We start from the raw sequence: 26,722 nt of genomic DNA on the forward strand, positions 1-26,722 counted from the left end.
CATGAGAAAGAAAAAACAAACAAACAAAAACCAAAAACCTGCTTGCCTGAGCACATCTGCATTGATGTGGGGGAGAGGGAACATTTTCCTCTGGGAGCCTCATCAACTTTCCATTAGACTGTAGGATGGGTGGCAGGGGGGCTTGCTACCCCACTTCCATCTCTTGTTTTTAAACAGTTTAAGTGGAATAATTTGTGAAAGAAACAGATAGAGTAAAAATGTTGCTGTGATATGACTGGATGCAAACCAGTGAACATAGTGCTAGCCTACAGTTACATAAATAGAAGTCACAATGTGGCCTTCCCAAAGGTGGCCTTCTCCAACAGTCACAAGACCTCGTTTCCACTCCCAGATTGGACTTAACTGAGAGTTTTCAGTGGTTACATTGGTAAATGATAATTAAACTCTCCCTGTTCTAACAGAGCTCCTCTACCTCCTGCCCATGCTCCCATGTACCCAAGGATGAGCAGGGGACACCTTCCCAGAGCTGGGAAGCAAGGGGAGTAGAAAAGCAAAGCGAGAAAGCAAACAAAAAACCCAGCCAACACCAAGATGCTGCCTTTGATTCTTTAATAAGGTTTTGGTAGTATACAAGCTCTTTTTTTTTTTTTTTTCTTTTTCCGATTGTCTGGATTAACATACATGGATTTAAAAAAGGCACAAAATCCATTGCACAGCTTCTGTTTTGTTTGTTTTTGATGACATTGCCTGTTCATTGTGGTTTCAAGTGTAGGATTTTACAGTACTTTGCAGCATTTACAGCATGGTCTACATACAGGTAATCAATGCATGCTTTTATACAGGAGACAGAATTCAAATTCTCTCTCAGTATGTCTATATACACAATAATACAGTGTTTTTTTCTTCTGAAAAAAGCTTTAAATCGGTCTTGCATGCTCGGTGTGCCAGAAGAATTAGTGCAAGCATATATTACAGTGTTATTGCAGTACAAAAAGGGGTTGACATTAGGCTCTAAAGGGATTAGATACAGGAAGAATAAAAAGACTCAGGGAAAACAAGCTTTGGATCCCTTTAGTCAACTACGTCCTTCCAAATCGATCCCTACTCAGTACCACCTTTAAAGCTACAGCAGCCGCTTCTTCTCCATCTCCCTGCTGCCCTCCCCCTGAGATGAGCTTCCACAGCTTCTTCATACCTTCTGTCCCTAGCAATTGATGAGGACTTCTGGCAGCTCGAGGAAGCCCTTCTGCTGTGCCTCCTAATGCTGGAGACCTGCATAAAGGGGACTTTCAGGAGATCCACTGCTCCCAGCAAACTCAAGTCCCAGCGGATGAAGTTTCTCAAACAAACCAGGAAGCACAACAGGTTACCTACAGGTTTCATCTCCTCTCAGTAGAAATGACTACAGAAACCCAAATTCACCTCCAAATTGAAAATCAATGGTTAAATACAGTTTGGACTCTCTCCTGCTTAGCAGCAACTGAAGTCTAAGAGGTGACACAAGGTAATGCAAAGGAAGGATATGCTGGTCCCTGAGATTCTTCATGGGAGCTGAGAAGTCCAAGAAGCAGAAATCAAGTTCCCAACGTGACATCAATTGTTCCATTGGGAATGGGAAGAGGCCTTAGTCCTGAGAGATGCAGATGGCACACAGACAGCAAGAGCCATAGTCCGGTCTTCCCTGTAACAGCTTTGAGTTGGATACTATCAGGACCTTAGCATATCCTGGAAGTGACATTATCCTCTGCCAATATAGACTAAACTTGTTTGGGACTGGGAGATCTGGCAGGATTTAGGGTAGTGAGTGGAAAAACTAGAATCTGAGTTTCTGAAGCAGCTTTTTCTTCAAACCAGCATCAGATGAGGTAAAAGTAGCAGGGGTCTTAGAGCTGCCACACTTGCTTGCAGGGTCTCTGTGTTCCAAGAATCAGCACCATAAATGTCAGAGAGATGTTCTTTCCAGCGTCTTACCATCAAATGCTCCATAGCCTTTCTTTTTTTTTTTTTTTTTTTAATTTTTTTTTCAGCAAAGTGGATAGGACAGTCCAGTCCTATGCTGGAGTACTCTGCTCCTCTCTATTTGTGCTTTCATATGTTGTTAGGTTTGTGCCAGTTTTCCTAGCATCTTGGACAGAAGCAATAGCTCATTAAAGGTAGTACACCTGCCACGTAGCTTCCCAACTCTGTACCCACCAGTGTCTCCAGCAAGAGGCAATGCAGAGCTCCCTGTCTGAGCACACGCGGACCACCTCATTTTTATCACTCAGAAGAGACTCAGGAAATGGCGAGCAAAGTGGAAGGAAATGCTAATCCAAAAATTGTTATAGTCCCTAATTATAAAGGCAACTTAATAGCAGCAAGAAAGAAGAAGAAGGAAATTCTGAGAGCTAAACATCTTTCTTAGCCATAAAACTAACCATAAGCCAGTGGTGCTGAATAAGAAACAGGTCTGGCTTTTTTCAGGAAGGACCAAACTCAAGGGGTGAGAGTCCCAGAGAAATCCTCCTTTTTTGACTTGTAGTTCAGAGGAAATTTGCCATTGTTGTGTTTCACATTGCCAGATCTATTAATTGCACTCATAATTAAACTGAGAAACTTGTTGGAGTTGTTGGAGGAAGCCCTGGGGATTCTTATGAGGCAAGTGCACTAGATGAGGTAACCGACTTGAAACACTTTGCATATGAAAAAATAAAACCTCCAAACATAAAGCATTTTTCTTTTTCAACACCGAAAGACATGCAAGTGAATGTAAAATGGGGATTGCTTCCAGTCCCCAGGTTACACGGTTAGCAGCTTGTTAAAAATGTACATTCATTGTAACATTTCTTCAATGGTACGTGTAATACAAAGGAGTTGCAATACATCAAATAATCCTTAGAAACATTTCCCATAAATGATTCTTTGTGATGTCCCATGGAACTGTAGATGCGATCTGTGTGTTATAGCGACCCCAACACAAAAACACATGGTGTAAAAATGCAACAAAAAGGAAGGTAGTACTGCAATGATCAGCCTTTACACATTTTATTTAATGTTTTAACATTACCCAAAATAAGTGTTTGCATACTAATAAATTACGTCCCAAGTAGCAGCACCGTTCCTATCACCAGAACACTCTGCCACCAGCTGACAGTGAACGGAGGGATACGTTTGCTACAAGACATTCAGTGAAAAAAAACTGGGCTGAGCCAAGTTGCTGAAAACATTTGCTCAGATCTGCAACACGCAAGGGCCAGCTGTGCCATCCGATCCAGACACCATGAAGATCCTTTCTGTATCCAGATTCTTTTTTGGCAACAGTCTTTTGAGCACTGGGCTGCGTGCAAAGTGGCCCATTACCAGCACAGAACCGCTTCGGTAAGGCGTGACCACGCACGGCCATTCACACTCCGCAGGCGGGCCGTGAACACACACAGAACATACATACAATCAGAAATGGAAGCTCCAGCAAAAAGCACCCCAACACCACCCCGGGGACAGGGGTGAAATCAGGGAGCACATCTGGCTTACTTTGGTCAGCCTCTCCAGACACTGTCGTCTCCTCCAGTCACTCTGGGGAGGGCTGGCAACTACAATGGAAGCAGGTCAAGAAAAACACCCCCTGTTCTCAAGCTGAGAAATATCTGGGGCAATTTATTCACTATAAACACCAACAGGAGTTGAGGGATTTGCAAATCGTTCATGATTTTCAAGGCTTCAGGCCTTGTCTGCTAGGAAATGAAATTTTATTTTCTTCAGCTAGCCTCTTGAAGCCCATCTGCTACTGCAAAGCTGAGCTAGACACATACATGATAGCTATCTCCCAGTAGTCTTTTCCCATTTGTCCTCAAAGGAAAAAGAGAAAATACAAACCAAAATAACAGGTTTTCTCTTGAACACATTGGGATAAAAGAACCCTTTCTTATTCAGTGTGAAAGTCTCAAAATGACCTCACTCCGGATAAAGTTCTGACAGTGGTGTGAATAAATCTCCACTGACAACCATTAATAAAATGTCCCATTCATCTAACCCAGTAGTTTATCTATAATAAAAATAAATTAGGTCATCACCGCAGTATTATGTGGCTGTAATGCTAACATGGCCGGACACCACAGAGACTCCATATAGCCTAAAGGAAGAGATGCGAGACCCCCTGGACAAACACAGTGGGTTACTTTCGTCAATCCCTCCAGATGAGCAATACAAAATCTCTTTATGTTTTCAAGAATAATCTTAAATTCAACATATAAATATCATGGAAGATTATTTCATGGAGTTGTGAGAAGGAAGGACATTAGAAAACAGGAAAAGGACCACACATCTTTCCGTGCTTTCTGATCTTCAGACTCACAGTGCATCCTATTGTTGAGCTATCTGACAATACAGGACTAAACTAACAATGGTTATATTTCTTTCCCTAATTTATTTACATAGAATCACAGCACCAGACTCAAATAGTGCATTTTTGCATGAGAGAACAAGTGAAGATCCTGGTAATTTGCATTCAAAGAAATGCCTCAGTAATATTTACTATATTTGGTACATAGGGTCCTACCATCCCGACTGTTTCCAGATCATGAAATAATATACTGCCTCCTGAAAATCTCTCTCTGAAATCAAACTCTCACGTCTGACTTCAATATAACATGTTCTGAAAAGGCTTTATGTGCTGCTGGCTTCCTCCAGTGGTCCCTGCACATCAAACAGCAGAGCAGTGACTCACAGCAAAAATAAAGCACTTGGGGATCTTTTGGGTTAAGAGGCCATAGGAAGGTATGAGTACTGTGACTGCTAGTATCGTTTCTGAATTAACTCTGGGAAGGTTGAATTGAAGCATTTTTCCTGGCTATGTACCTGACAGTAGAAGGCTTCTACTGCAAAAAAAAAAAATATATATATATCAAAACTCTCAGAAGAAGCTGCGCACTGTGGGGCTGTGTAGTCAATGATAGTGGTACCAAGGCCTGTCGATGTTACTAAACTAAAGACAAATGAGGTAGATAAACACTCCAAAGTGAACTCTTTGGAAGAAAGGTTTGAATCACGGGGCACAGACATCTCCCTAACAGCACTTGTTTTCTTTCTCATCTCAAAGTGCTCACAACTTGGAGAAGATAGAAAAGAAAGTGTATGCTAACTGGCTTTAGAGTCGTCTTTGGAAATGAAATGCCGCCCAACTATCGAAGAGTCAGTCAAACTCTCTGCTGCGCGAGTGGCTTAAGGAAACTGCTGAGGAGAGCTTTGCTTGTTATCGCCGATCAGTTTGAAACAGCATGACTCTTTCCAGAAGACCTACGTGCAAAAAATAGATCTAAGACCGAAGTTTTTCAGCTCAAAAAGGAAGAAAGGTTGTTGACAGGTTGAAGGCACTCTGCCTTCTCATCCAACACTCAAGTCTGACTGCCGCAGAAGCTATCAGGGAGAGCTAGATGCCACACAGGATCACAGAAGAAACACGGAGCTTGTTTAAAACAACCGGATAGATGCTTTGATGGCCTAATACCACTGGCACAGCCTAGATAAGGGAAGAAATGTCACTAGATATGCCAAACTGAGGAATACCAATCCTCAAGTGGAAAATCCACCACGCCTGTGATACTTCCAGATGAGATAAGCAATAAGAGGAAACACCAGTGAGCTGAAGTCCAAAATTAATAAACCGAGTGTCAGCTCTATTGCACTTTAGATTCTCCTGTCCTGGCTGCTTGCAATATTTTATATATTTCTATTTTTATTTGGATCACTGCTCCAGTCCCAGGCTGGGGAGTGGGAACAGACAGTTTCATCAGCCCAGAAAACATCCAGTTGGAAGAGTTTGTACTTTGAAGAATTTGCAACTGGAGCTGAGAAATTTTCTCACTCATAGAGATCCAGGCACCTATTTAAATAAAACCTACAGACATGCCAACAACAATAAAACTGGTGCTTCACCAGCTATTTATATGGTTTGTAATCACAGATGGTAGCTGTGTCTTAAATGAAAGTGTATTGCCAGCTTCCTAAATTTAGCTGCTCGTGTACATAATAATTTGGGGGAGTTTGCTAAATCCCAAGGATTCCAGGATTTGAAACTTGTTCTGTCCTGAAAATGGAGGGTATTTTGTATTATCTCTGAAATCAAGCTGCCTTCAACCAATGAGTTCACTGTTTTTCACACAGAGTCCAGGTAGAGATGAGACTGCCCCAAGAGCCAACATGTGCTGGGGGGCTGGTGAATGTATGGAGTGGGGGACACACTGGAAACTGGGGGGTAAAAAGAAGTTTTTTCTATGGGGAAGAAATAGGATAGGCAATGGATAACAAAGAGGCAACTGGATCGAAGAGAACTTCTCAAATGGTGAGTTAAGGATGAAGAGGATCTTCCTGTGTCTATGTGTGAACCGTACATGAAACCTACCAAGAGCTCGGGCCTACCGCTGAACGCTGGTTTTCTTGCATCCAGATTCAGAGTTGAACATGAATTTGGTGGCACCTCAGCAGTAATATCGGATGCTGATGGAGCAATGGAAGGGATCCCAGAGAAGATCCTAGGGTTGGCAACCTTATCTCCATCCAGTCTGGAGGCCAGCTGCCCAAGTACAGCTTCGTCATACCAGGCTAGGGAGGTGGCAACTACCAACACCCATCCCAGCTCAGGGGATGCCTCCTGCCTCCAGGGACTGGAAGGGACAAGTTGTGCTTATCTCTTGCCCTCAGACGAGTACCTGACAGCTTCCTAAACTCTTCTCAAAAGTCATTTGGACACAGGAGGTGGGAGATGGGTTGATTTACTAAACTAACTAAATAAACTAACTTAACTAAAAGAAAAGAGCTGAAGGAAAGACCTTCTCTTGGAGTCAACATCTGAGATGTGGAAAGGAAAACATCAGTCCTGAATGTGGTCCCTAGGGACCACAAGGATGCTTAGCTCAACAAATACTTTTGGACCAGTCTGTCACTTGCAAAGCAATAATCTTGCAGCAGCCTTGACCACCACAATGGCCAGGTTCAGACCCACAACAAAGAGAAATAGTGGAAGAGCAAGAGATACTTTTCTTCATGAAGAGGTAGCACAGGGATGGGATTGCATCACCCATATGGCTGTCTTACAGGACATTCCTATCTTACTTTCTATCATTACTGTAACAAAAGGGACTTCAAACAGTGAAAGAGGTGATGCAGCATAACTCTTCCACTTACTTGTCCCCTCAACACTGGCAAAAAAAAAAACAACAAAAAAACCCACATACAAATGGTGGACAAAGTCAGGGTCACACCAGGGACTTTGTCGACATGGGTGTATTAACAGGATCCTCCTAACACAGGCACACTGCATTAGGTGCAAAATTGCACCTTTGTTAGTACAGCTTATTTTCAGTCAACCCACTCCCACCAAAACATTTTCCATTGAAAGTGAACTTGTGGTGGCATAAGTGCATTCACTCTAAGGGTTGTGGCCAGTCAGTCAAGAATTAGAGCTCTTCACCCCATCGCTAGCATAGCTCTGTTGGCAAAAGTGATCCTGCAGTATCATAGAAGGCTTATATATATATATATACACGTATATATATATATATACACACACATATATATATATACACTATATATATACACATACATATATATATACACGTATATATATATATATTTTAAACTCAACCACTGGCATTCATTCAATTCCTTGTCATATAAATACCACCAAAGATAAACTTCTCAAACACATTAGTGCACAGCTGGCATGGCAGGGGGGGTGAGCTGCAGGACAAAAAATTACTTTCTCCAGCAGCTCTTTACCTGCACTTTTGCTCTGCCAGAAGGAGTGCAGAGCAGTAATTCATCCAAGACTGAGGGACCAGCCAAGGGAGGAATGAGACCGCTGCAGGTACCACCTCGCAGCTCCACTGCCAATTTTTCCTAGCTTAACCCAAGCATATATAGTAACATTTCCACAAATACGACATCTCATTAGCTCCTTCCTGTAGGAAGCAGGCTGGGAACAGAGTGATAACTTGGAAACATCTCCCATTCTGCATTGAAATAAAGTGAAAGGAACCAAGGGACCATGATAGAAAAAGATGGATTTTTCAAGTAGATAAAATTGATGTGCATTTGCTCACTGAAGTAGAGCATGAGATCCTAATGACAGCTACCTGTCCTGATGCTAGTGAATTCTGCATCACAAAGAAATGGCAAATGCTCACTTCAATCCTCGTTTTGGATTCTGAGGAGAACAAGTGCTATGTACAATTGGAAGTAAAAACAAGGACATCTCTTTCAGGAAGCAAGCCCTGTTTTTGGGCCCTTCAGATGAATAAAAGTAAAAGGAAAACTAACAATGGGAAAAAACTTTTCAGCCCCTAGTCCAATAAACATTTTTTGGTATTGGCTGCCCACCATCATTTTTTTTTTCTCTGCTCCCTTTGCCAGAGCTCAGTTGTGCAAATGGACAGTGAACCCAAACATGAAATTAATCAAGCTAAAAGAAACCACAACTTTCCTTCTCACTGTGTAAGTCCTTGCAGCCACATGAACACCAGCACTGGCACAGGGGAAACAACTAAAACGGATAAATGGGATGAAGTGGGGATAGGAGGGTACTTCTTAGGGAATTGGCACTTCTGTTCCCTTTACTTGGCCACAAAAATACAGACTGCAATGGAAAATGGCTGCTTGCCACTTCCTTTGAGCTTTCCAGTTGTTGGTTGTTTTTCTTTTGTTTTGACAACTCAATTTTGGATGTATTTACATTTATAACTGCAATCATTACAAATGTAATACAATAATTGCAATATAAATGTAATCTGAAAAGGGTTTTCAGAACTGCACTGTAACATTCTTCAGTATTTCAGTATTAATTTATTACATTTCCATAAGTATAAAAAGAGAGCTATTTTCACATTTCTTTAATTTGCCAACTGTTCCTCGATAATATGTGGATTCCACAGAAATTATTACAGCATTAGATTAAGTTGTTAAAAAAATATGCAAATTGACTATTTTAATACTCTTTTCATGCTACTGCAACATCAAGATTTTACTCTTTAGCACCAGTTAATTTGTTCAGAATTAAATTTTGAAAGCCATATGGAGCAATCCGCGCATGAAATAAAACTCCCCATAAAACCCAGGCCACAGCAACCTGTTCAATGATTCTAGTACATAGCCCAAATTTGATGGTTTAACAGGACTGATTTAGATATAAAACTTCCATCTTAGAGACTCTGAACAGGGAAGAATTCAGTGTATTTTTTCAGTGTGTCACCAACCCATGCCTTTAAAATTAACATCTTACTTCTAGTCTGACTTTTGTTATTTTATCTTCCAGACCCACACCTTTGCCTGGCAGGTTAAAAACCCATCTTTCTCTCTTCAGTCAGGTACTCCTAGCAGTAATCACGTCACTTTTTAGTTTTGTCTTTAACGTCAGACTGCATTTCTTCAAGCTCATTCTAAAAGACAGACTTTACAGAATCAAATAACTCTTGTATTACTTCTCTCTTCTCAGGTTTTGAAAATCTTATTAAAAAATTTCCATACAAGACTTGGATTCATTGTCTGGTATTGATCTCACCAGTACAGAAGATCTCCCCTCTTCTCATATCTTAATTTTCCTGCTGGTACATCAAAGAAGTGCTCCCTCTCCCCACCTCCCATAATAGCATAATGAGAACTCACATGGAGCTAATTATTTCTGCCAAATCCCATGTCACTTTGGGAGACAGCACCTCCGAGGGCACGGTTTCACCCACTCTGTGCCTGTGACCTATATTCTTCATGCTCTGAAACACAGCCTTGTTCCTGGGTGGATGCAGTAATTAGTCTGAATGCAAGCAGCTTATCAAGTAATCCAGATCCTTCTGCAGAGCTGGCCTGCTAGCATACTTTTACCAAGCCACCCATCTTCCTCTCACTGCAAACCTTCTCTCCCATGATTTTCTTTTTTCTTCTTGGCAGCCACTAAAGGCATGGAACAGTGCTGAGCTAAGGTCAGAAAATCAGAAATCCTAATGAGAAACATCCTTGCTTGTAAGAGATACCAGTATGTACATATTTTTTTTGTTTGGTTAGTTGGTTTAAAATTTATTAAAGATTTTAATTAGAAAAGAGTCTTATAAGGTCTGTATAAATCAACTATATCAATCAGACTTTTGAACTTATCAGAATAGTTCTATATATAGCCATGATGAATAGCATTAGATAGATTACTGCCCTCTAAATTTTTATGTACAAAGCTACTTAATGACTAGTAGTTTTTTATTTTTTATTTTTTTTTTCCTGAAAGTGGCAGGTTACAGTTTATTTAAAAATAGAGTTTATAAATTATGTTGATCTTGTTTGCCCCCTTTTTTCACTGGCAAAACTAAAGTTTGTTTTATTTCTACAAACCTTTGTTCCTAAAATTGGCCTTGAAAAGTGAACATCAGTGTTTTGGAAACTATAAACGAAAAATTATTAAGAGCTACTGATTTTAAATCTCTTTCTTTCATAAACTCTATTTTTCTCTGGAACCTGCTGTTCCAGTAAAGTCAACTCTATTGAACGTGGAAAAAAAAAAACAAAATCAGAACAGAGTTTACTTTAGGAAATCATCATCTCTCATGTCACTTTGAGAAAAGCAAAGCCTTCCTCTTTCTGGTTTCTACCCTTCATGAGAAAAGAACCGCTAGCTAGTATTAGGCTACTCCTTAATCCAGCCTATGCGTCTGTGGAGATGCCTGGTGCTCTTTTGTAAAAATAAAACTGGTAAGCAAATTGCAGATAATTTTTTTATTATTTTTTTACTGGGCTGTAAAGTGTCCTGTTCACTGACATTCTTGTTGCAAATCAAAATAAATTAATGCCACTGACTCAAAAATGACTGTGGGAAGAGATTGGCTGTACCTACGCAAATCTTCTCAAGCAATGTGTGTTGCCTCCTCCACCTCCATCTCCACACTCACTGGGATGCTCTGTGGGCAGGCAGGAGGCAACACACAGCCTGCCTTAGCAGGTGCAGTGGCATGCTGAACCACCGGGCCAGTATGAGCTCTGAAAGAACCATTTCACCCTGTCCAAGGTTGCTATTTTAAGCTTGCTTATGCAAGGGTGAATCTGATAATAAGGGAACTTCAGGCAGGGCAGATAAATCTACAGAAATTGGTATTGGAAAGGAAGCATTCACTCTAACTCAACTGGAAACATCCTACCTACACAGCAAGAGATTTGTGTCACAAGTCATTAGCTTCCTCTCAACAGCCATACCTATCACACACCATTTTCATAGCTGTCTGAGACTTCCACATACTTGCAACCTGGGCTTACATATTTTCTTTTGGACTCACTCTTTTCTGAAGCCCCAGGCACCACCAGTGACCCCCCTCTCCTTTAAGCTTAACATCCATACTGCCTCTTCTCCCAGAAGCCCAGACCAAAGGCTCAGTTCAATAAAAAAAACAGTTACAACATTCACTTAACTACAGGTCTTCATACAGTTTGGTATTTCACACTGCAGCCATACTGAGAAGGACAATATATCCCTGCAAACTTGGGAAATGAGGATATTCATGACAATTTTAAATAAATCTGACCTCCCTTTGCCTCTGAGATTCAAGTTTTAGACAAGGGCTATAGGGGCTCTGTATACCACCACCGAGGCCAGTTTATTTCTAAAGTGAGATCTATTATCACCGGCATTTCCAAGCAAGGCCAAGAAGCAAGGCTGCTCTGCCACTGAAAAGCTGCAGGTGCCTAAAATTTTTGGAATTTAGAAATAGCACAATATGCAGCTGGATCAGTAAGAAAATCCTTGCTATCCAACTCTTGACAGTCAGTGCCTCTGGGCAGAAGGCAGGGATGTTTGGAGCAGCTTAGGAGTGGAGAGCAGACAAACAGGTCCACCATCAGGTAACAGAGGCAAAGCCAGAGAGACAGAACAATGTGGTCACTGTATGGAAACAAAACCACGAGAAAAGCACGGGGATTTCCAAAGCAACAAAGAGATACATGATCGTAACTCCACAAGAGGGACAAATCCTGAGGTCCTGCCTCAGGTGAGCTTCTAGTGGGAGTCAGCCTATGCCTAGATGGAGTAAAACCGCCTAGAGATGTGGCCTGGTGTAAGATACCAACAAAGATGCTTGAACTGATTTGCGTGGGGAAGGTAACGCTTGCCGATACCTCCACGGTCTCTTCACTCCAGTCACAATTTGATGATGTTTGTGGCTTGATTGCATGTGTTCAGTGAGGCAGCCCTGCACTTCCTACCCCAAGGCTGCAGGACACACAAGCGAGTCTCTGAGATGAGCCCTGGCATCCACCTCTGTAACACGTTACACGTTCACCATGTGCATTCTCATCTTCGGCCATGCTGCAGCCCCTTGCCCAGGTTGCTGGGAGGTTTAGAAAGGCAGATGTTTTCGGTCTGTACGGGGTCTGGTTGCGGGGGCTTTGGAAGTTACAGTACCTTAGGCCAGTGTTGTCTGGGATTCAATATTGCATTAAGTGGTGACACATTGTGGGCAGGTGGGCTCTATTATTGCATTATGGAGGCTGCTGCTTCCCTGAACAGGCTATGTTTTGTGTGTGAAGCGGGCCCACACCTGCTGGAGCTGGGACCTGGAAATGCGGAGGACGGAAGGCATGAGTCTGTGGTTTCCTGCCGTGGGGGGCATGTGCCTGCGGTGGGGCATGCGCACGGGGCTGCTCTCCGCCGAACGGCTGCGCTGTATGAAAGTGCCACCAACGTGAGGGTAGTGTTCTGTCTCCAGGGTTGAGGAGGAGAAAACGGAGGACGCCAGTCTTCTCAGGGGGCTGTACCTCGGGAGGGAGTGCTGAGAAGGCCTGTCCTCCTCCAACTGAAAAAGACCAAGAAGAGTGGAGGAAAAGGTGTCAGGCAAAGACTTGACTCGCCCCTGGTTTGTGATGCGCATGCTGCAGACATCTTCGCCGGCGGATGAGAAATGCTTTTGGTCTACACTCTGTTTTTATAAATTGCTCTACACTCTGTGTTTATAAATTCCCAGGGGTCCTAGGAGCACCACGGGAGCTTGCAGTTATAGGGGGCCTGGCATACTCTCCCCAGCCACATGCGAACACGAGCGACACCAGGAGTGTCAGGCTCTGCTAAGTCAGTCCCCTCCTCTGGCTACGGAGAAGTGTCTCTTCAGGACACAGGCCTCACTTCTCTAGCATCACTTATCTTGACAGGTCATTAGGCTACTCATACATATTGCATACAGGTAACAGTCAAACTCTGAACGCACTTGGAAACCGTGTCTACAAGAGAAAAGGTGAAACACCTGGCGCTAAAATAATTATACGTACTGAATAGTGAGGGATTCTCAAGGACTCTTTCAATGAATCTTATTAAAACTTGCTCCGGCTATTTGCAAAGGCAACTTTTGGGGCTGTTAGTGGACTTCCCTTTTTTCATGCTTACATTGCTGACTTCCTGATACACTTCTTTATTCGGTACCTGCAAGGGAAGTGTTAATGCTTCCAGTTTTGGTGAGTGGAGGAAAGCAGCTGCTGGAAAGGCAGGCAGTGTGTAATTATCCTTCACTGAGAAATTCAAAACACAGGAGGGAATGAGGAGAAGATGTACTCTTAGGTCCCTTTTCTGCTTCTGTGATCCTGGAGCAGCCAGGGAAGGGAGGAAGGTATAATCACAGAGGACAATGTCTGAGCTTGTGTCATGATGAGATTGCAGTCCCTACTTCCCCTCTATGCACTGAGTAGAAGAGAGAGGCAGCATGGGGATGGTTTCAGACTCTTCACCCTGAAAATGCTAAACTCTTCCTCCCCTTTCTACCTGTGCTACGAAACTAGTGCTTTCACAGGCATTTGCAAACCTCCATTTCCAAACAGGCCATTTTTCCTGGAATTACATGTTTCCTTTTAAATCCATTCCCTTCCTTGTGCTGCATTTCTTTTCAAGATGTCTCTGCTGTATTTCAAAGTATAACTGGGAAATGTGAAAAGGCAATATTGCATTTTTGTAAGCCAACATTATTCTCCTTAGTTCACTAGAGATGTTGCCCTTGTAAGTCATACAAGGAAACGAGCTGAACTTCATCCAGTCTCGTCTCTTTTCTATCACCTTCAGTATTTTTGCAGTGCTTTGAGGCAGGCATGTTATCTTCATAAGAATCTGCAAACTACTCAGCTTGTGGTGGGCATTAAATGTGAAAAGCAATTATTCACAGTCCTCAATGTACTGTATGTCACTGCACAGATCAGATTGTCAGATAATAATAATGTAATGCTGCCGTTCAGAGTATCTGAAACTAAGAAATTCTAGACAGCAACTCTAATTTCTCTTAAAGACAACCATCTCTTCTTTGCGTAGATGGTATAGGAATTCAGTTTTGGGTATACTGTCTGTAGGCTGCACAAATAAGCACACTGGAATTGTTATAATTACTCTTTGCTCCATATTTGGGCTCAGCATGTTGTGTGATTTCCATTGTAGATATCATACCAACATGGCAAAGTCTTCTCTTCTTTTAAAAAAAAAAAAAAAAAAAAAAAAAAATCACTCCAACTATCGAGATAGCTGGCACAGGACCAAGGACCTTGCCAAGACCATTAAGGGGCAAATTTCAATGCCCTACCAGCAAGCATACTCAGGTATCGCTGCCTCCTGGCTGAAGCCGAGGTTACAGACATGCCACTTTCATTAACTGATGGTTCTAATGCTTGAATTACACAGTCAAAGCTGGAGATGCTGCCCTCCTTTATTCCTTTGCCCTTGGCAGCAATCCAGCTGGATCACACCATCAATCAAGTCTGTCCTGCTCTCTTTGGACAGGAGCAGGATGAAGTCCCAGAGAAGTCCCAGAGAAATGTGGTGCTGACAGAGCTCAATGTATTTAAAAAAATATATGAAATGTGATTAGGAATTGAGCTTAAAGTTTTGATTTTTGTGACCTGCATAAGTACAATGAGCATACATGAGCATTGATTCTCTCATAGTATCCTTTATTCCTAACACATGAAAGGACAGAAATCCAAAACCTAAACAGTGTAAGAGAACAGCTCTACAAACATTATTCTCCATCAGCTCACAAGCTCTTCTCTTGTGGAGGGAAGCTGGAGGAGGTAAATGTTGAAGAACCACATCATCTACAACGGGCACCAAGTGCAGCTCATGGGGAATTAAACTGAGTGTGGAATAGTTGCTGGAGGTGGTTTACTGAGACTAAACCTATGTCCACATCTTATGAGAAGGTTCAGTGCTGAGGAAAATCCCAGAGTGAGATGTGGCAGCTATGCAAGGAATCTGTTCCATGATAGTTCCCTTGGCAACATAAACTGCAACCTTAGATATTGGCAACACCAGGGGAGCCTGGTGTGATGACTCTAAGAGAAATAGCACGGAATGTGGAGAGAAGACACCACAGCCAGGCTATGTGGTACCACTGTAGGGATGGGGAACCTGATGGTACTATGGAACTGAAAGACTGCATGGCCAGCCCTGAGCCAACCTGATAACAAAATCACATCTTCTGGGTGAATTTTGCTCATTATCATGTTAAAAAACACCTCCATCCCAAAGGCTACCCACCTCCGTGGTGCAACCACCGCTCACTGAACATGTGTTCTGAATTCCTCTGAGCCTATTCCCTTAAAACAGAAGTGAGAAAATTTTATACCAATTGTAATGAAGGTATGCATGACTAGAGTCACTCAATCTCCTCCTAAAACTAAGAAAATAGGATAAAATGGCTCAAGAGAGGAAAAATGTTAGGGAAGATACCATCACAGACAACTCAGGAGGACATTGAAGACTTCTAGGATCAGTCCATGGGCTGAATCTCTCTTCCTCCCATAGTGGCACCTATTGGGTGAGATCCAAACCCTCAGATATACCAAGTGCTTAGTCATATTCTTGGTATTTGCACATTCTTTGCAGACAGTGTATTTATCGCCGTCAATCCAAAGGAACCTGTACTTCTGTCGCTTTAACAAACTGCACCAGTCATTAATCTACTAGACTGAAGGTGTATTGAACTATTTGTGCATCCGTGATCGTAGAAATTCAATATATTGAATGTGACTGGACTTTAGCACTGAAATGGGCATTACTCAGAACCTAAGACCAGCCACAACATGATATCTGACGACAAGCTGGAACCCAAGGGGGTTTAGGTCCTGCCAAACTTCTTTACCCTTTAATGCAACACTGAATGAGGGGCAATGGGAGTCTGCCCCCTTTTATACGAATGCCCGTTGCTCACCACTGAGAAATGGTCCCTCGGGTCCGCTTCAGAGTAGCCCACAGACATTATTGTAGAATTAAAGAATATCCCAAGTTGGAATCAAGTCCAAATTCTTGGTTCCCAAAGAACCACCCCAAAAAAATCAGACCATGTGTTTGAGAGCATTGTCCAAATGCTTCTTGAACTCTGGCAGCTTGGTGCTGTGACCACTGCCCTGGGGAGCTTGTCCCAGTGCCCAACCACCTTCTCAGTAAAGAACCTTTTCCTGATATCATTGCTGTAGAAGGGAAAGGAAACTAAGAAGCCCAACACCTTTTTGTACCTCATTTCCCCTGCTGCCTTCTTCCCCTGGCCTACCTGCTCTGCCCCCAAAGATACCATGCAACGTGGTGACTGCAGCATCCCTCAAATGAGGCAGTGATGGGGTTCAGTAGCATGGGGGCACTTGGGAGATCATATGGGCTCAATACCAAAACAGGGAATTTTTCATGGCTCAGTGAGGGTCTCAGCACAGCTTTTCGCAGAATAAACTGGGTGATCATAGGTAAAGTTGGACTCCTGGTTGAAGCTGGCCCAGGCAGCCTGTGCAATGTGCTTCTGACTGCCTCCTGTCTTACCCATGGTGTTACCAACACGGGTCTTCATGTTGAGCACACTTGTGTGATCTCTTGGCAGACACCAGTGGTGGGTTATGGCTGAGAATAGTTCCTAATCTTCACAACTGCTGACTTCCCAGGGTTAAGACATGGACAATTTTAAATAAGTTCATGTGTGGCACTCTCCTGGCTGTGGGAGGCTGGCTGAAGGAAAAAAGAGGCCTAACAGAACCAAGGGGGATTTTTTTAAAGAATGATTCTAACAACACGGCTAAATTGGTGAGGAAATGTACCAGTGGCCCTTACTTTGAGACCTTTATTAAAAGATGAAATCCTGGGAGATGGGATTGCAAGACACAGTGTAAGCAAAGTGCTCTATGAACTCTTCAGAACATATCCAAGAATAGGTAACGATGAGTTAGTATGACCTCCCAGCACTGCTTCACCTTTTTTGTGGTTTTTAGATAGCATATCCTTTAGGCAGGCAAGTCTCAAAACATTTTGTATAATGCCAATTGTACTAGCAGCAAAAGAGACTCGGAGTCCACAAGTACTCGTGTGCAGCCCTATAGACAGAAGTAATGGCTAAAATTTATAAATGCATGAATGGCTGTATTTCTTCCCAATGAAGAAGGCAGAAGTAAGTTGCTGTCACTGTCATGTGTCAGTGAATTTATTCAGCATATTTAAGAACTTACTACATTTTTAAATGATATTGCTAGGTTTGGATGTAACTGCTTTCCAACAGTAAAAGAAAACCTACACCAGGATTAATATGTAAACAGAAGTGCTGGTTCAAGATTTTTTTTTAACACATTTTTAGCTATTTCTACAGCTTTATCTGTATGTTAGTGCACAAACCCAAGCAGAGATCTGTTACTACATTATTAAAATACATACATTAAAGTAAACCCTAAAAGCTCTGTTAAACAGCTTGCCATGTGCTCAGGGCTGCACCAAGCAGAACACAGACAGAAGGGCTTGAGCTGGATGCTGTTTTCTGACAAAACTTTTCTCCCTCTGTACCAGGGTTTCCCATCAATCTACACACAATTGCAACTGTCTTATTGTCATCTGAAACTAGAAGATATCTAATATATGAGAAAATCCAAGCCAGAAACTCTCCCAAGCTATTCAAGGCCTTTTCTATACTTCACTTTCCCCACAGCGGCATCCATTCGTACTGTGCTCTGTCTGACACCCACACCCACAAGGGCACCACCTTTCCTCACCCGTGCAGTACAGCATCCTTTTCTCAGCAGTTTCAGATATTTGAACAAACATCTGAGCCCTAGATGAGTATAACTCAGGAACCACACGCTGGTCAGCTTGGAAAGGTCATGGAGTTTGTCCTCCTGGAAGTCATTTCCAAACATATTAAGGAGAAGAAGGTGACTGTGAGACATCAGCATGGATATTTGAAGACAAAGTCATGCCTAATGAACATGACAGCTTTCTGTGATTATCTGACTGGCTTGGTTGGTGAGGGGGGAGAAGAGAGGATGTTGCTTATCTCATCTTCAGTAAGGCTTTTGACACCGTCTCTCATAACAAGCTCACAGACAAACTGATGAAATATGGGCCAGATAAGTGGACAGTGGGTTGGACTGAAAATTGTCTGAACAGCCAGGCTCAAAATGTGCTCAGGGGCACAAAATCCAGCTAGAGGCCAGTCACTAGAGGTGTAGCCCAGGGGATGATACTGGGGCCACTCTGCTCAGCTCCGGTGATGCCACACCTGGAGTGCTGGGTCCAGTTCTGAGCTCCCCAGTATGAGAGAGACATGGACATACTGGAAAGAGTCTAGTGAGGGGCCACAAGGGTGATGCAGCATTTCTCATAGGAGCAGAGGCTGAGAGAACTGGGCCTATTTAGCCTGCAGAAGAGAAGGCTTCTTATAAATGTATATAAATACATGATGGAAAAAAGAGGATGGATCCAGATTCTTCTTAGTGGTGCCCAGTGAAAGGCCAAGAGGAAATGGACAGAAATTGGAATACGGGAAATTCAGTTTAAACAGAAGGCTTTTGTTTGTTCGTTCTTTACCAATAAAGGGGACTGAACACTGGGACAGGTTTCCCAGAGGCCTGTGGAGTCTCCATCCTCATAGATATTCTGGACTGGTCACAGCCCTGAGCAACCTTCTAGTTGACCCAACCTGGAGCAGAGGGACTGGATGACCTCTAGAGGTCCATTCCAACCTCAACCATGCTGTGATTCTGTAATAATTGAGAGGTCACTGTCTTTTTGCCAGAAGTGGCTTATATATTGGAGCAACAAAAGAAAGCATGAGAGTAGGGATTACCCTTTTGCTCTCAGTCAGTATTCTACTGACATCAGTGGATGATCACCAGCTTTAGGGAGACCAGAAAGAGATCCCAAATCCACACAACAAGACCCATTATCTTAGCCACGGTAGTTCTGCATTTAGTGGCATTTTCACTTATCTTAAAGGCCCAGATTATGTTCATAGGTGAGGAAGATTCATTCACACAAACACACTGTCTAATCACAGTTTCATACAAACCCAGAGGAAGCTCAAGACGGAGCTGCAGAAAACATATGTCATTGCCAGTCAGGCCTTCAGTATTTTCATTAGTGAAGCCCTTGGGCAACTGTTTACAACCCTCATTAAAATGCTGGTCCTAATCAACTGTCTCTCCATCTCTGCATACCAAAGGACAGCCTTTGGCTTTCCTTTATGCACCAAGTTATTTTTCCTTTGAGAATTAGCAGTTGGTTTTGTGACAAAATGGAAAAATACAAGTCACTTTGAAGCTGTGTACAGAGAGTCAACCGATGGATCCAGACATCAAAGGAAGCACAAGCAAACCCCAGCCACTCAAGTAAGTCCAACGTTGGTCCAACTACAAAAAACGCTAGGCCTCTAGGCTAGCTACTTAGCTACTTCTAAGTAACTAAAGGGTGTTTCAGAACAGAAGAGCAAAGAAATCACAGTCTGCTGGAGAACCAGGGATGTCTGATAAATTAATAGTGATCACCCACAATCACGTTATCTTTATTTAATGACAGGAAATGATTTTTCCTTTGTTGCCTGCTACGGTAACCTTTTTTTTTTTTTTATTTAAGTCACCCCATGCAGTGATAAGCAGCCTTCATACTGCATCATACCCAGCTCCCTCAGTAATTTCATTCAGAAGTATTATTACTTGCTATGCCCACTTGCTATGCTTGCTCCAGCCTTCTGTAGCCATGATAAATATGTCAGTAAGCATCCCTGTTGGTTACCAGCATGTTCTACCATGTTCATCACATCTTGCATTGACCAGCCCAGTAAGTGTACAGAACAAATCCACACACAGACCCTTTCAACTCTGATGGTCCTGCCTAAGCAGCCTCTAGATAGGGCATTCCATACATTGGCTTTATACAACAAACACCTCCACTTTTTTCTTCTTTTCTCTCTGGCATCCAGAGAAGAGAAGAATCTGGGCAGGGTCTGCACAGAAGGATCCAATACAGTGAACACTTGCTTAGAGAACAAGCTCAAGAGGGAATAGGAGACAGAGCTACCATCTTCCAGAAGGGAACAAGAAGACTGCACAAGCACCTGCCATAGTAGGGTATTAGGGTGCATATAACCTGAGACTTGCCTGCTGTTTCCTGCACTTATGGATTGCACATGCATAGTATATTTTCACTAACATACAAATTTCAGCCCTCAGGAGAACAATCTTATTGCTTCTTGAACAGACTACAGTATAGGGACAGCTTTCTTCATGTCTGAAAAATGAAGATTAGATGTAACAAAGGAACTCTGAGCCTAGCAGTATATCATGTTTTTGCAGGTAGTGTAATAAAAGATACTGCTTCTTACTAATAAATGAACTTCTTTATATCTTCAAATCAAAAGAAAAAAAAAAGGCAAAACTGAAAGAAAGAAGTCCTCTACAACTATCTGGAAAACAAACAACACAGTAGCTTATGAACATTTCTGTGAGTAAATGCTTGGTAGCAACAATGCCAATCACTGAAGTAAGGCCAATGGGGTGTGTGCATGTGCTGGTTACTCTGAGCTTTTTATTAGGTATTCAAAACAAAGTTTAATTTCAGGGAGTTGCTTTATGCTTTGCATTGCTGCAGGCCTACCCATGATGTGTGATTGCATTAGATAGCATTCTCTTGCAATATATTGCTGCTGCTGCTGAGAGACTACAAAGAGAAGGTGTGCTAGCGACACCTCCATACCACTAAGCAGTTATTAACAAATCACTGAGGGACGGCAATAAGAGAACTGATTCAAGATACCCACAACCAGAACTGTGCTCTCCTCTTGTCTCTGTGCCAAAATGGCTAAAATATCTTAGTAAGTGTGTCCTTAGCAGTGGACAACATTACTGGCTATAGGGAGCACCTCTAAGGAGTTGACATTTGTAAGCACTGGTAGAAAGAGTTTCAATACAGCACTCATGCTTGGAATCACAGACTTCTCCAGCATGGTTGAGGCTTCCCAAGATGACGACCTTGCTACCCTAGGCAATGAGATACAGACCAGAGCAGGGATCTTACCTGTCTCTGAGGACCAGTAGGTTCAGATTCTCGTCTCCTTTGTCGGATAGCTGGTGCTGAGTGTAGGGGGGAGTGGGCTGGACTTCCTGTCTGCTGTTCGTGTTTACTGTCAGACACTGTTTGAGAAGGTCCTTCATGTCTGTGGGAACTGTCCTCCTCAGTCACAGGCTGCATACCCCGACTTCGCCCATCATGCGTCTTCGGCCTGACTGCAGCATCTGCCCCCAAGCGCCTCCTCTCCTCACCATCTTCAATAGGTCTTAGCTCCTCGGGCTCCTCATCCGTGGTTCCAGAGGTGCTTGGCTCAGCACCTGGGTGAAAGTCCTTCAGCTCTGTCTCCTTATCAATGATAACCCACTCCTTGCTATCGAAGTCCTCCTCCTCTGCAAGTGGCACTGAGCGGAAGGCATTGCTAAGGGCTTCATGTTCCACTGAAGCAGACACATCCATCCTACCACTTGCCTGCCGGTCAGCTTGGCCAGTGTCAATGGACAGCATCTGGGCTGGCTGGGAGGAGCACACAAACCGTGATGGAGAGCCAGGTAAATCCATTCGAGACCTAAAGACAGAACAGAAAGCTGTTAAAAATACATCAGGTTTCTGGTTAGAGTTAGGGATCATAAGAGTTGAGAAAAAAACAACTCCATAGTCTTCACTTATTTCTTGCTACACTTCAGAAAGACAGGTTTAGCCAAAAAACATCTAATAGAACCTACAATGGCATAAAGACATCCCCCCTGAAGTACTTGAGTATGACAGCCAATTTCAGCAACTGTCTTCGTGTAGATGATAGTATTCAAAACAGTTTTTCCCCCACAAAACCAATGTATCCTTTGGGAAGTTCTACTGCTTTGTGAAATAAAGTTTCCTCATTGGTGAGTTTTACTCCTTTGTGAAATACAACCCTAAATCTTATATCTACCATCTGACTTAACATTTTTTCTGCTGGGCTCCTATAGACCCTTCAGCTGCACCGTTCTCTCTCTAAGGTGGCCACTGAGGCCTCTAAGGTGGCTACATAAGCTCTTTGAAGAATCTTGGATCCCATTCTGCAGCAGGAATTTGACTGAAATGCTCATAAACCATGGGTGACCTCAAAATGATTTGGAGGAACAGGAAGGAAATACGGCAAAGTATCCTTTGACATAGCAGTACAGTGTTTAGTGACTCACAGCCTAAATAGCAGCAAATTATGCAGCCATGCAGAAATACCTCTCAAACAAGCCCTGGAAGCTCCCTGTGCCCCACTGGCCTTGGCATCATCACAGCTGGAAAAGCCAGAGGCACTTCTGTCTTTCTGTTGCACAGCGTTATGGTCCTTGCTTCTCATTTGGCCTGCACCTGCTGCTGGCTTTGCTCCTCTATTCTGTCCTGCCTATCACAGAGGCTGGCAGCTTGTTGCACAGTCAGAATGCCTGCTGCATAGAAAAAGACACCTGCAGTGGTTTTATACAAAGGGATTTCAGCAAGAACCATACAGGAGGCTTACATACTCTTACTGGAAAAATACTTTTGTATGTAACAAAGCATCAGGGGAAACAGAAAAGTGACTGACTGAAGGGTGAGGGTTACTAGGCAAACCTGGGTATCTTTAACACAGTGGAAGGTCAGAGCTGAGAGGGAGAGAATTACAAGTCAAAAAGCAATGTTTGATGAAGAAAGAGGAATCAGGGAAGGAGGTGAACCACAGGATGATGCAGAGAAAATAGTATGCAAAAACAAAGATCTCAGCATAATCCAACTGATGAATCTGAAAGAAGTAAGGCTGTATCTGTAAAAGACTTAAAGTATATTTTTGTGAATAGAGGAGACTAAATAGCGAGGTAAGACTGAAGAGTGCCCCCCCTACACACATACTGTATGTGTAGTACACTGGATTTTAGTGAGGTCTTGTTAAAAAAATAAAAGAAGGTGTCTGGATTTAGCCAATGTCTTACTCCTTTCCCCAGAAGAAGTGTGACTCCTGGAGTGGTGAATTTACTCCAGGAAGCCAGAGGAATTTCCCATTGCTGGGAGTCATGACTGTGTTGTAAAAAGAAGAAAACAGAATAAAGAGAAAACTGTGTGGCAGAATGGGATTATATTTGCACCATGCTGAGGCAGAGTATGTGGAAGATGAAAAAAATAGGGGCTGAGGGAAGAGGACAGGAGAAAGGGATGATTCTTGGATAATACACTTTTTCTATGCTAAGTTAGCACAATGCTGAGTAGACAAGACAGAATGGGAAAAATAAAGGAATTAGTTAAAATCTTTCAGTGAATGTACAGGACTAGTACTGCTGACAATTATAAATGGCTTATTTCCCTGCCTATTTTAAATAGGATGAGAAAAGAAAGAGGCAGCTAGAACCAAGATTTGTTACTTGAATCCTAAATTATTAACAGCAACATATACAATCATTCCTGAGTTAGAGAAGTATTACAGCTTCCTCCAGACATCCAGAATAAACAAGTATCTAACAAACAGGGGGTAGTGCTAAGGGCTCATCCCCTCTCTCTAGTTCTTTTTGACCCTCCTTCATTTCCAAATTGTGTCTCTTTGAGACTGAGCTTCCTAACTGAAGTCTGTCAGATTTTCTCTGACAAAGAAGAAGTCAGAGAAGAAGGCTTGTCTCTTTCCTACCTGTTTTACAGGGGTCATTTCACCAGTAATTTCTGCAATTCCAGTTCATGCCCTGACTTTCGACAGGAAGAAGACAAGAGAGTAACAAGGAGTATGAAGGGGATTACCAACTTCATGGGCCTATGTCTTGTAACACACATTTCTCAGCACACAATACTTTAAGCACCTTCTTTAATTATTTTTATTATTCTTGGCTTGTTCTTCATTTCTTTGCTGTGGATCTGAGATTAGGTCCTCAGTCCTCAAAATCAGGCTTTGCCTTCTGGATGCAATGCATACTTGGCACATGCAAACAAGTGCAATAGTATAGGCTAAAAAATTATTATTATTATTATTATTATTATGGAAAAATAATGAAATAATGAAACTCACCAGATGAGGGTCTGCCAGCTAGCTCTCAGAATACATGCATCCCTGCACGTATCCTAACAACATCCATTATTCCCCCCCACCTTAGGTCGGCCTTCCCTCTGACAAATATCCCTCCCTCCATCTATGGAGTTATTTCCATCCAGGGACAGGATAAGAATTCCTCCCACTAACTGCTTTTATTAACAGACATGAGCGAACCATCACAAAGATCATAAAGCTGATGTGAGCTGACTCCTCCACCCAGAAATGACCTTTCAGTGCCCAATTATTTAATGATCAGGTTGGCCTCAAAAATCAATCCTCAAGGCACTGCTACGAACAGTAGAAGGTTACAAAGGGTGAGCAAACCTTCTTTCATGTAGATCTGCTTTGCCATCAGCAGTGGAGAGGCGTTCTGACTCGGGGCTGTTCACACGGCGGTATCTTAGGGAGCGCGCTTGCGCAGTAGGGGACTCCGGAGGCACTCGGACTGGGGAGCTGGGGCAGACACCGTTTCTCTGCTCCTCTTCCACCATGCACTGAGTCTGTAGGGGGTAAACACAAAGAACCTCAGAAACTGACCACAGACTTTGATTTCCCATCCTTCGCTGTTGCTCTGTGCTTTCTTCCAGGACACAGTTTCAGCTGCATTTTCACAACCTACACAAGCAATGCAAGGGACAATATGCCCTGCAACTGTCTAATATTAAAGCAAGGTATGGATTTTCATCAGTTCAAATATTTAACTGCCTTTACAAGACGGCCTTTGCCTTTCAATTACCCTGGAATAACTAATTCAAAGGAGTTATCATGGGTTAAACTAATGCAAACACAAACCCTAACTGCTTCTCCAAGGCGTCTAAGAGCCATCTAAGAAAACTGTTATGAAAAATGCATTGTTTGTCTATATTTATCTGTGTAGGGTCCATGCATTATATTACAACGTACATACTTCTAACTTGGATGAGGATGATTCAACTAAGCCAACTCCTAATTCCAAAGGTGGTGGGTTTTGTTTGTTTTTAATTTTGGTCCTCTTTACAAAATCTTCCAGGATACTTACTCAACCACAACATCTCTAAGAGATTTCCACAGACCCAGGGTCAACAGTTTGGAGATGCAGGGACCTGAACATACTTGTAGAGACTTGTGAGCATTGAGTGTTCATAGATCTACGAATACATTTCATATGGCATTAGTGAATTTGATTTTATTTTCATTTATTATTTTTAATTTAGCAACAGACAAAGGAGTAGAAGTAGGTGACTAACACAGACACCTTCTGCCTTCCACTGTGCTGCTTCCTTCTGGAAGAGAAGACCTGTTTAGGCAAAAGCAGAGGGGCAGAATGGCCCAAGGTCTGAAACAGTAGTCTAGGGTTTGCATTCAAACATATTGTGCTGCCAGCAATGCAACATCAGGTACTACGCACTGCCTCTGTGGGAGTATGCATGGAGAGTTTTTATCTCATTCTGAGGCATGCCCTAAATTCCCTTGCCCTCTGTTAATGCCAGAGACTCTGAATATAAGCAGGCCTCTCAGTAAAACGTTGCTGATCAAGAAAGCTGCCTTTGTGTGAGTACTGTGTACACAGCCAGTCAATCAGTGTTCATAATTTAGCAGATCTAAATCACTCAGGCTGGGTTTGGAATAAAAAAAACAAGGAGCCTTTGCAGCTAGGGGGAAAGGAGATCTTTCAGGCATTACAGGAACAGCAGAATAGATGACAGCGATTTAATCTGTAATTCATGCAGGCCAAAACATGCAAGAATGGTGGTGACAAATGTGTTTCGGAGATGAACAAAATACTGACATTGTAAATGTAAGGAAACAGGCAACTTGGTAAGATCCACAAGCAGAAAACTGGGGGAGGGTGCAGGAGAGAAGGAAGAGGCTTCCAAAAAAAAAACAGAACAAACATCTTCATCCAGCAGAGGAAGGAGAACCAGGAGGATTTAGAAAGGTCAGTGGTAGTGAGCAAGGAAAATGCCCTTAGCGCAGAAATGGGAGATGTGGGACAGAAGATCAGAACTGTGTGAACAGAGAAAAAGGATGCTCCACAATACCTCCTAGCCAGGTATTAGGGAGAAAAAACATGGCAAGATCTACTCATCACCTAAATGCAAAGAGCAGGACAAAGACAGCCAGAGTTAATTCTAGTTCTATAAGCCTAGAAAATGAAGGATGGCAATGCTGGGAATAGAAGAAGGGTGTTTTACACACAAGCTGCCTGTATCATTTTGAAAGACACAAGGGATGCCTGAAATTGCAAGCAGAGGTGAAGCTGTGTCCCTGCAGATTAAGTCTGCAGCTTCTTTTTTTCTCCCTGTGGTGATTGTGACTTAAATGAAAACTGATGCTTTATCAGAGAACAATCAAAGTAAAGAGAACAGCCGTAGCAGAGAGAAAGTACAGGATCAGACTAAAGATAACCCTCGCAGACAGAAAGGCCAGATTTCTTTTGCTTGGGAAAGCACGATGTCCTAGGCTCTATTTCATAAATT

At 42.6% G+C, this 26,722-nt stretch overlaps 1 protein-coding gene across 8 annotated transcripts in view; it reads right to left on the bottom strand.

Moving 5' to 3' along the window:
* The window catches only part of TTBK1 (tau tubulin kinase 1), a 104,105-nt gene that overhangs the window by 13,685 nt on the left and 63,698 nt on the right, over nt 1-26,722 (bottom strand). For all 8 annotated transcript variants that reach the window (XM_084514783.1, XM_084514784.1, XM_084514781.1 and 5 more), the window contains 2 exons: nt 24,588-24,763; nt 21,245-21,803 (listed from right to left, as the gene is read on the bottom strand). In XM_084514783.1, coding sequence (XP_084370909.1) covers nt 21,245-21,803; nt 24,588-24,763 — 735 coding nt within the window. The remainder of the gene's footprint in view (nt 1-21,244; nt 21,804-24,587; nt 24,764-26,722) is intronic.

This window comes from Aythya ferina, assembly GCF_964211825.1.
Source record: "Aythya ferina genome assembly, chromosome: 3".
NCBI classification, from domain to species: domain Eukaryota; kingdom Metazoa; phylum Chordata; class Aves; order Anseriformes; family Anatidae; genus Aythya; species Aythya ferina.